We start from the raw sequence: 10,581 nt of genomic DNA on the forward strand, positions 1-10,581 counted from the left end.
TGTGTTTTAGTTCAAAGTGCCCCACTGCCACTTATCAGTGCAGAGACACTAATACACATGATGCTCTGGGCACTTTATTAAATGTGGCTCTCAGAGCTGCACTAATTCAAGCGCTGCCCTAATTCAAGTGCTGCCCCACCCTTCCACCCCACCCCTGGAGCCTGTCTATAAACACCCAGTTCATCTGGAAAAGAGAAGACTGAGGAGGGCTTTGATAGCAGTGCAGCCTTCAACCACCTGAAGGGTAGTTCCAAAGAGGATGGAGTTAGACTGTTCTCAGTGGTGGCACATGACGCATAAACGTGACACTGGAGTCTGCTGGTAATTACCACACTCCAGCAGACTTGATTAATTAATTCTGGTCCGACATGCATGTCAGATCAGCCTCCCTGCATGTATAGGAGCCCAGTAAGCCCAGTTCCCTCAGTCTCTCCTCCTAAGTCAGGTTCCCCTAACCATTTTCATTGCTCTCCACTGGACTCTCTCCAATTATCTACAACCTTTCTGTAGTGGGGGACCCAAAACTGGACCCAGTCCTCCAGATGTAGCCTCACTACCACTGAATAGAGTGGAATAATCACTTCCCTTGATTTGCTGCTGGCAAAGCTCCTACTAATGCAGCCCAGTATGCCATTAGCCTATTTGGCAACAAGGACATACTGTTGGCTCATAGTCAGCTTACTGTCTACTGTAACCCCCAGGTCCTTCTCTGCAGAGCTGCAGCTTAGCCAGTTGGTCCCCAGACTGTACCAGTGCATGGGACTTTTCCATCCTAAATGCAGGAGTTTGCACTTCTCCTTATTGAACCTCATGAGATTTATTTTGTTCCAAACCTCCAAATTTGTTGAGGTCTCTCTAAATCCTAGCCCTACCCTCCAGCCTATCTATCAGTCCCCCCAGCTTGATGCCATCTGCAAACATTCGGAGGGTGCCCTCCATTCCATCTTTCAGGTCACTGATGAAGATATTGAATGAAACCAGCCTTAGGACTGACTCCTGGGACATGCCAGGGGCCACTAGATGTTGAGCCAGATTGACCTTTGAGCCCAATGATCCAATCAGTTTCCTGTGCACCTTATCGTCCATGCATCGAACCTGGACTGCCTCACCTTGCTTTCAAGAACATTGTGGGAGACCGTATCAAAAGCCTTGCTAAAATCAAGGTACATCACATCCACTGGTCTCCCTGCATCCAGAGAGCCAGTCATGTCATCATAGAAGGCAATCAGGTTGGTCAGGCATAACCTGCCCTTGGGGAATTCATGCTAACTGTTCCTAATCAAGTTCTTCTCCAAGTGCTTAGAAATGGATTCCTTGAGGACCTGCTCCATGATTTTTCCAGGAACTGAGGTGAGGCTGACCAGTCTGTAGTTCTCTGGATCCACCTTCTTCCCTTTCTTCAAGATAGGCACTACATTTTCCAATCATCCAGGACCTCTCCCAATTGCAACAAGTTTCCAAGATAATGGCCAGAGGCTCTGCAACCACATCTCCCAGCACCCTCAGGTGCACTGCATCTGGCCCCATGGTCATGTACATAACCACTTTTTTAAATAGTACCTAACCTGTACTTTCACCACTGCCACAGTTTTTCACCTCTTCCCCAAACTGTGCGGCCAGATGCAGTAATCTGGGAGCTGACCTTGTCTTTGAAGGCTGAAGTAAAAAAAAGACATCAAGTACTTCAGCCTTTTCTGCATCATCTGTCACTAAGTTGCCTCCCTCCATTCAGTACAGAACCCACACTTTCTCTGATCATCATCTTGTTGCTGACAAACTTGACAAAACCCTTCTTGTTACCCCCTTCACATCCCTTGATAGCTTCAACTCCAAATGTGCTTTCGTCTTCTTGATTTCATCCCTACATGCCCAAACAATACTTTTATACTCCTCTCTGGTTGTTTGTCCAAGTTTCTACTTCTTGTAAGTTTCCTTTTTGTATTTTAGCTCACTGAAGAGTTTCCTGCTAAGCTAAACTGGTCTTCTGTCATACCTGCTATTTTTCTGTGCATTAAAATGGTTCATTCCTGTGACCTCAAGTAAGGTTTCTTTAAAATACAAGCAGCTCTCCAGGACTTCTGCTTTTCTGAAGGTCAGAGTCCTTACTCTGCTGCTCTCCTTCCTTCTTTTCCTCAGGATCCTGAACTCAACCATCTCACAGTCACTGCTGCCCAAGTTGCCATCCACTTCTACATTCCCCACCAACTCTTCCTTGCTTGCAAGCAGTAGGTCAAGAAGAGCACTTTTTGCTTTAGGTGGCTTCTGCAGCATGTGCACCAGGAAGTTGTTCCTAACACTTTCTAAAACCTTCCTGGATTGCCTGTGCACTGCTGTACTGCCCTCCCAGAAGGTGTCAGGGTGACTGAAGGCCTTCATGAGAAACATGGCCTGTGATCAGGAAACTTCTGTTAGCTGTTTGTAAAAAGCCTCATCCACCTCCTCCTCCTCCTTTGGTAGTCAACAGCACGCACCCACCACAATGTCACCCTTGTTGCTCTCCCCTCTGACTCTAAGCCAGGGACTTTCAATAAGCCTATCTCCAATTTCATACTGTACCTCTGAGCAATCATACAGCTTTTACATAAAGTGCAACTCCTCCTCCTCTTCTTCTCCCCTGCCTGTCCTTCCTGAACAGTTTGTACACATCCATGAATGCACTCCAGTCATGTGAGCTATCCCACCAAGTCTGTTACAAAAATAAGGTTGGAAGGGACTCAAGAGATCATCTGGTCCAGGGGTTGTCAACCAGGGGTATACGTATGCCTAGGGGTACTTGACAAGCTCCCAGGGGGTATGCAGCAGTGACATGAAGCAGCAGGGGGCACTTCCAGTTGTGCTGCTTGTGCTTCCGGTTTTGCTGCTGCGCACAGGGTACCCCTCCCCGCTTGTCAACCGGTCAGGAAACTCCCTGCTTCTAGACCAGCCGCTGGGGGTACACCAACAGGGGACTGAATCTGCAGTCTTGATGTAATTAGACCACACTCTAACCACCTGAGCTGAACAGGCACTATGTACATGTTCATTTGTATTGCTCCAAAATGGTGCAAGTAAGAGAAGCAACCAAGGAAGAGGTTTAATATCAAATGCTTGAAAGACCCTGCTAAAAGCGATCATTTCCAGCAATATCTTAGTGAGAAACTCTCCAGCCTCCCTGATGATCTTGACACCACTAACCCTGGAAAACCCTCAAGAATGGCATCTGTCAGGCATATGGCAAATCTCTAGTCTTCTCCACAAAGAAACATCAGGTCTGGTTTGATAAGAATGATAAGGAAATTCAAGCTTGCAGTGATTAAAAAAAAAAAACAAAAAAAAACAGAGCCTTCAAAATTTGGCAGAATGACATCATTCCAAACAGAAGCAAGACATTTACCATCACATTAAAGCAGAGGCCACCTGGAAAAGAACTTGCGAGTAAAAGAACAAGTAATGGGAGCATAAAGAAAAAAGAGATCCAAAAGTTTCCTGACAGCTACGATATGCATAGTTTCTTCAGTGCGACCAAGGCCATCTACGGGCCAAGCACCCAAGAAGCCATCTCTTTGAAATCTGAGGATGGAATAACAGTCTTTGAAGACAACTCCACCATCACTGTACAGTGGAAAGAACATTTTCAAGAGCTTCTGATCCAAGATTTGAATGTTGAAGACAGTACCATAAAAGCCATTCCATAACACCCCATTAAGGACCACCTTGTAGACCCACCAACCTCTCAAGAGGTCTTGAAAGCCATTGGGCAGATGAACAACAAAGCATTCCTGATGCAATACCAGCTGAAATTTATAAGTATGGTAGAAAAAAAAAAAAGCTCTTGCCAAGTACTTGCTGTTATTCTAAGAATCTGGAAACAAACAGATTACCAGTAACTTGAGAGATGCCAGAATTGTAACTATATTCAAGAAAGGTAATAAATCAGATTGCAGCACTTAATACGGCATTGCACTCCTTCCATATCTGGGAAGATCCTGACCTGCATTCTCCTCAACAGACTCATTCCCCTTGCCAAGGAGATTCTATCCGAGTCCCAAAGTGGTTTCAGACTGTCAGAGGTATAGCAAACAGGATCTTTGTTGCTAGACAGCTGCAGCAGAAGTGCCATGAGCAACAAAGACCTTTACATGGTTTTCACTGACCTAAGGCCTTTGATTCAACAGAGAAGCCCTATGGAAGATCCTGATGAGATCTGGATGGCTGCCAAAATTTCTTACTATCATCAGACTTCTTCATGACAACATGACAGCAAGCATCCTAAGCAATGACTAGGAAATGGGCCCCTTCAACTATTTTAACATCCAACCCCCTGCTCAAGGCAGGACCATCCCCAACTAAATTATCCAAGTCAAAGCTTTATCTAGCCGGGTCTTGAAAACCTCCAAGGATGAAGATTCCACAACCTCTGGGTAACCGGTTTCAGTGTTTTATTATCTTCCTAGCAAGAAAATTCTTCCCAATATCTAACCTAAACTTCCCTTGCTACAACCTGAGATGACAACCTTACTCTGTCATCTGCCACCACTAAGAACAGTCTGGTTTCATCACCAAATCTATCTATCTGTTTATCCCTTCCTGATCATCTTTGGCAATACCTGGATATTCTAATCTCACAAGCTGCCAACTTTCATGCCTCTGCCTCCTTTGCCTGCTACATCATTGCCCTTGCTAAATTTCGCTAGTTCTTTACAATAATGTCAGGTTCCTTTCCAGGTTGATTTCCCACTTTGTTCCTTTTCAATTTTTCCAAAATGCTACAAGAAAACAAGCCCAATTAACCAAGTCCTTTTCCCTCCATATCACATATACAAACACTCTTAACCCCACCTTTGGCAGGAAATCACACTCTGCTTCAAATACTTTTATGGACTCTCTTAGCTTCTGTACATTAGCACCTTGCTTTGGCCCTTATTTAGTTCCTGCTCAGCTCACTGCTCTCATCATGCCATTTGCCTTGCTGATGTCACAAGATTTCAAAAACTCCCTTGGTTTCTCCATCTCTTATTTTCATCTCTGATCACTAGGGACCTACTTAACTCGGGAAATCCAGGATTGTCCGCAAAAACTGCAACATCAACAAAAAAACTTAATAGAAATAAAATGCCGTGTCCCCAGTGGGAGCTAGTGGTTCTTGCTGCTGGGAGGGGAAAGTGCTGGCTGGTGGGACAGCAGGAAGGGCAGCAGACAAGATGACAGCAGCTCCCTTTCCCTCTTCCCCCCTGGGCATCTATGTGCTGAAGGGCAGGGATGCACAAAGGACAGCCAGCAATCAAGACAGTGGCCACCCCCTCCTTGCTCCTAGGTCTCTCCAATCAGTACTAAGAGACGGGTTGCCACAAAATGACTGCAGAATTGGAACTCTACACCACGATCAACCTGCGAAAATTGGTAAGTCCCCCTGTAATCTGGGTAGACCCCTACCGATAGCTGCTCTTAGATCTACTGCCCAGGCAGGTGAAAAAAAAAACTTAAACAGCAAAGTGGAAGAAGTGAAAAGCAGTGACTGATTTTTATGCTCTGAGACCATGAAGAAGGATCTGGGAAGTGTCCAGGTTGTCCCACCTATCAGTTTTGTAAGACTCAAGATTAGGCTATTAGGTGGCAGCAATGGAATTCACCCAGGCTAGCAATATTTCCAGCTTTGCTCTTGGAGGCATGTAAAACAGGAATTTATAGAAATCTTATTTTACTATTTGCAATTAGAATTTAGGCTTCATTTCGATGCACATAATATTTTTTTTACTATACTTCATAACCCAGAAAAATAGGATGGGGCAGTTACCCATCTGTGGATTACAGACAAGTGGAATTATTGATCTATATTGGGATTACACTGTGAATCTAAATTTCTGTACCCTACTTACAACATTTCCAACAGGACAGATTAGCCTGAAACTTAAGGGACTTTGCCATTCAAGAGCTGGGTTCAACAACCAAATACAAACTGGCTAACTACCACAACAACCTTTTTAAGCATCACAGTAATATTATTCCTTCTCTTTTCCTCCACCCTTCCCATTTCTTGTTGATGCTGTTTATATTCTGCTTCTAAAAGACTTTGGTCTAATGGTGGAGCAGGTCCACCCAGTTTAGCAATCAGATATACTAACTATCCCTAACAACAAACGGAACTAACTTTGATTATTACTCACATAGAGCAATGAAAGCCAGTGTGCATGAATGGACATGTATTTATACACAACCTCCTCTGCAGCCTGTTTGAGGACAGTCAGCTGAGTACCTACTTACATTTCAAGAACAAATAATCTAAGATGATTTTTAAAACGCTACAGCTCTCATGTCCAGTAAGTGCTAACACAGTAAATGCTTACCACAATGCAGGGTCTGTGGCCTACAAATTAAAGGTCAAGACTAGGAGTTCCATACTGATTTTAGTACAGGACTAATTTCCCAGCTTACTTGCTGGGTCACCTTGAAAATGTCACCTATCTATGGATCTGTTTCTTCATTTGTGAATCAGGAAAAGTGACAACCATCCTGCCCTGTGCTACGTTCATTGATGTTTGAAAGCGTCCTCATATCCTGGGATAAAAGGGCTACAGAAGAATAAAGGAGAGGTATTCCATTGACTGAGTTAATCAGTACTTACCTGCATTGCCTCCCAGCCCCACTGTCTGTATTTGGGATCATGTGTGAATCTCCACATGTACCAATAGGTTTCAATCACTTCTGGTCTCAGAATGTAATACTTTTCATTCTGCCGCACTGCCACTGCCTCCACACCACCATCAAATTTGAATGCTTCAGGACCTAGTTTTAATGCTACAGACAAAAAAAGAAAAAGAAAATTTTATTCCTTTCAAAGACTTGGGGGAGTGGGGTACACAGAATATAACCAGTACAACAGGTAATGCAAGTACAATAGGATTTAGCTTCTCTTTGAACAGTCTCATAAATATTTTTATTATTGAAGCTTATTATATTTCTAATGAATAATGTATACAATTCCTGTGCTAAAGCTACTCACCTCGACAGGTATATGGTAAACCTTCTTGGAAACTAATAAAACACCTTCCAATATAGGGTAACATTAAAATGATGCAGATTATGGGTTTTTTTGTACCACAGCAAAAAAGGAAAATGGTCAAGAGAAATTTCAACATCCCATTTGAAGAGGAGGACAGGGAAAGGGCCTTAGAACATGAATTAGAAGGCAGCATCCCAGATGATGATACTTTATCTAGACTCCCTGGATGTATGGCAATGGTGGTGGTTAAGCCACTGCAGGGGAGGTACATGACAATTTCAGCCTGCTTCCAAGGGTTTCAAGTATGCAACAAGACCTCTGCCAGGTTTGAAAAACGCACTGATGCAGTTTTTTTCACTAAAGAAGATTATAATGGCATCCTGCCAAGATTTAAAGGACTGAATTTGCACAAAATGGTGTTGTCTATTGAAGCAGTGTCTTTAATATGAATATATGTTACTATAGGTTTCTGGGTACCATGCTGTACCATCATCAAATGGTAGTAGGCAACAGCATAGAACTCAGTAAAGTATGGCCCGTAGACAGTACTCTGTAATCCAGTGGGTTCCCAAGAATTAGCACAAATATTTTACTATTTCTAAAATAATACAAGTCAGCAGCCTTTCCTGCAACTGTGGCTGCATCAGATTTAGTGTTTTGCCAAAGTGTTCATAAAGTGCTGAATGCTGCATATCTGAGCTCAGGCAGGAAAAGGCACATCACAGTCATAAGTTTCCCATGGGTTGTGGGGTAGAAATGGCCTCCTACTATGACAGTCTTTAGTCACCAGGACAATGGAGTCCTGATCCCAACCAGAGCATTACAGTCCCATAGCATGAGAACCACTGAAGAACTCCTAACATCCCAGGATATCCAGGAGATCGTAGTTCTAAACTTGAATAGAAAAACATGATATCCTCACTCAACATGACACCTGGTAAGGAATGTTTCATCGTGAAATACCCATTTTTTAATTTAAAATCATCCATTGCTGTTCATTTTGTTCCCACTTTAATAAAATGCTGTGCGCAGTTTTTACTGTAACATTAGAAGATTTGAAACCAAGATCTATACCTCCAACGATGTTGCCTCCACCTCCATCCCTGTCAAAGAAACTGGATTTCTGATGCCTGCATTCTGATTATATACTGCTGCTAACAACTGCCATACATTTGACAGCACACTGTTTATTATATCCTTGAGTACCCTAAGATCCCTGATACACATTACACTTAAGATGTGATTAACCAGCTCTGTACTAAAATTTAGTAATAGTTGATACAAAATCAGATACAAAAGTTGACATAAAAAACTTTGCATAGGCTCAAAAAGCCCTTTAATCAGTTATGAATGAGTGTCAAATGAGTGGATAAACTAGTGAACAAAACCATACACTTCTAGAGGAAACAGTAACCTGGGGTTTCATAATTCAGATCTAAGAAGGGTTCTGATCATTTTTCAATGCTTCTCTGGCAAGGTGAATGCTAGCTCAGTTACCTCCCCGATGAAAGTGGGTAGGGGCACTTCAACCCCAGCCCCCACACACCAGTGGGTATTTATGAGTTGGGGAGAGAGTGAGAAGGGCCAGGCATACGTGGAGAGGCACCTAAGCCCTGCTGGGGTGCAAGACCCTGGAGGTCCCAGAGGGGGGCAGTAGTGATACGGGGACCTGCTCAGAGTAAGGTGCAATGAGAGGCACCTGAAGGACTGAGCATGTGGGGTGCAGAATAGGGCTGCTGAGGACAGCCTGAGGGGCTGCACCGGGGGTGTACTGAGTAGAGCGGCAAGGGTGGTTTGAAGGCCAGTACATGGGCCAACCCCATGCGTTAGAACAGGAACAAGTTGCCTGGTGAAGGGTAGGGACAGAATCAGCTCAGTGTTCGGCACAAGTTGATGCCACAGAGTAGGGGAGCACGAGTGAACCAAAGGTGCTGCGTGTGCTGTGCCAGAGAGTTAGCAGGCAAGCCTGATGGCCAAAAGGCCACTCAAGGGAGCAGGGGAGGTCATATGTGGTCCAGTGAGGGGCAGTGTGGAAGAGGCCCCTGTGAGAAGGGGGCAGAGTGAATGTGAATGTGGAAGAGGCCCAACAATGGACTGAATCTGGCTGGAAGCCAGGAAGCAATAATAATATTCTGGATGCCATTTGCAAGCCATGGGCCATGGTGTAGGGAAGGTACAGAGCAGTGATAGCGCCCCCTGGCACTGGGGTAGTGAATGGGCAGCCTCATGCTTAATATATAATGATAACATTCAAATTGTGACAGGTGAGTCAGGACAAACTGCCCTAGGCAGGTGGGTGGGATAACTTGTGACCTAGCCCCTGAGAAGGCCCTGTCACAGTGATCCTGGAGCTTTTCCTCTGTATGTGGCACTGATACTCTGCCAATGAAATATTATGTCCAATTCTGGTCTGTGCATCCCTAATGTCTCCTGGATGACCTCTAAGCAACGGATGTATTCAGTTTAATGACCATTCAGGGTCTTGAGTACATGCAGTTCTACCAGATACCAGTGACTTCTCTGGAGCTGAACTTGTAGATGGATAAAACCCATTACATAACCAGGAAGAGGATCTGAGGAATTGGCTCATACATTTTTCTGAAATCAGTCATATCTTAAATTGTGACCTGGCCACACATTAATGCAATACATGGCGTCATAAAACAAGGAACAAGCTACAAAGTCATTCCACAAAAGAAAAGTGTAACAGTTTTGTTTCTCTCTACCAGCTTTGTGGCTGGTTCTTATCATGTCATTAACTGAATGTGTGGCCAGGCGCACCCTCATGGCTGGGAGCCTCATCAGCCGATCTGGGCTCCCAGTCACAGGGGCACGCTATGCACATACTATAAATGATGCTGCGACCCTGCAGCTGGGAACCCAAATCAGCTGATGGGGTTCCCAGCCATGGAAGTGCAGCTCAGGTTCCCCCTGCACTGGCAATAAAGCATGACGGGATCTGATGCGCGATCCCACAATCACACCTCCTGGCATGCACATGCGGCATGGCAGGAAGCATGACTGTGTGGATTGTGCATCAGATAACATCATACTTTTACCTGTATATCTTCCATCTTCCAGGGGTCTTACACATGGCCTGCCTCTAATTTTAATGGACATCCCATGAAATTCTATCACAACTCTGCAGAAGGACGCATGTCCTGTTGGTATCTGGTTCCCCATGGTAACATTAATGGTTCTAAAGACTCCCTCTTGTTTAGGCATGGACTTCATTGTGGCCCACAGCACAATCCCAGTGGCCCACCATAATTAAGAACAAAAGTGCCATACTGGGTCAGCCCAATGGTCCATCTAGCCTAGTATCCTATCTCTGACAAGTGGCAAAAATGAGTATTACAGAAGAAAATCACAGAACTGGATACCTCTAGAGTGATCTATCCCCGGCATCCTCCATTATTTGGGTTAGAGATACCAGAGGAAACATCTCCAACCATTCTGTCCAATAACCATTAATAGATCTACCACCCATTAATTTATCTGGTCCCTTTTTGAACTTGACTGTGTTATCTGCCTCCACCACCTCATGCGGCAATGAATTCCACAAGTTAACTACATATTGTACAAGTTAATTCTCTACTGGC

General features: G+C 44.3%; 1 protein-coding gene across 1 annotated transcript in view; it reads right to left on the reverse strand.

Annotated features, from left to right (window-relative positions):
- Positions 1–10,581, reverse strand: part of MAN1A2 (mannosidase alpha class 1A member 2) — a 248,716-nt gene that overhangs the window by 47,193 nt on the left and 190,942 nt on the right. Inside the window, exon 11 of the mRNA XM_019516076.1 lies at positions 6,602–6,774. Within this exon, the coding sequence (XP_019371621.1) occupies positions 6,602–6,774 (173 nt within the window). The remainder of the gene's footprint in view (positions 1–6,601; positions 6,775–10,581) is intronic.

This window comes from Gavialis gangeticus, unplaced genomic scaffold (genome assembly GCF_001723915.1).
Source record: "Gavialis gangeticus isolate Ggan-Ray unplaced genomic scaffold, GavGan_comp1, whole genome shotgun sequence".
NCBI lineage: Eukaryota > Metazoa > Chordata > Crocodylia > Gavialidae > Gavialis > Gavialis gangeticus.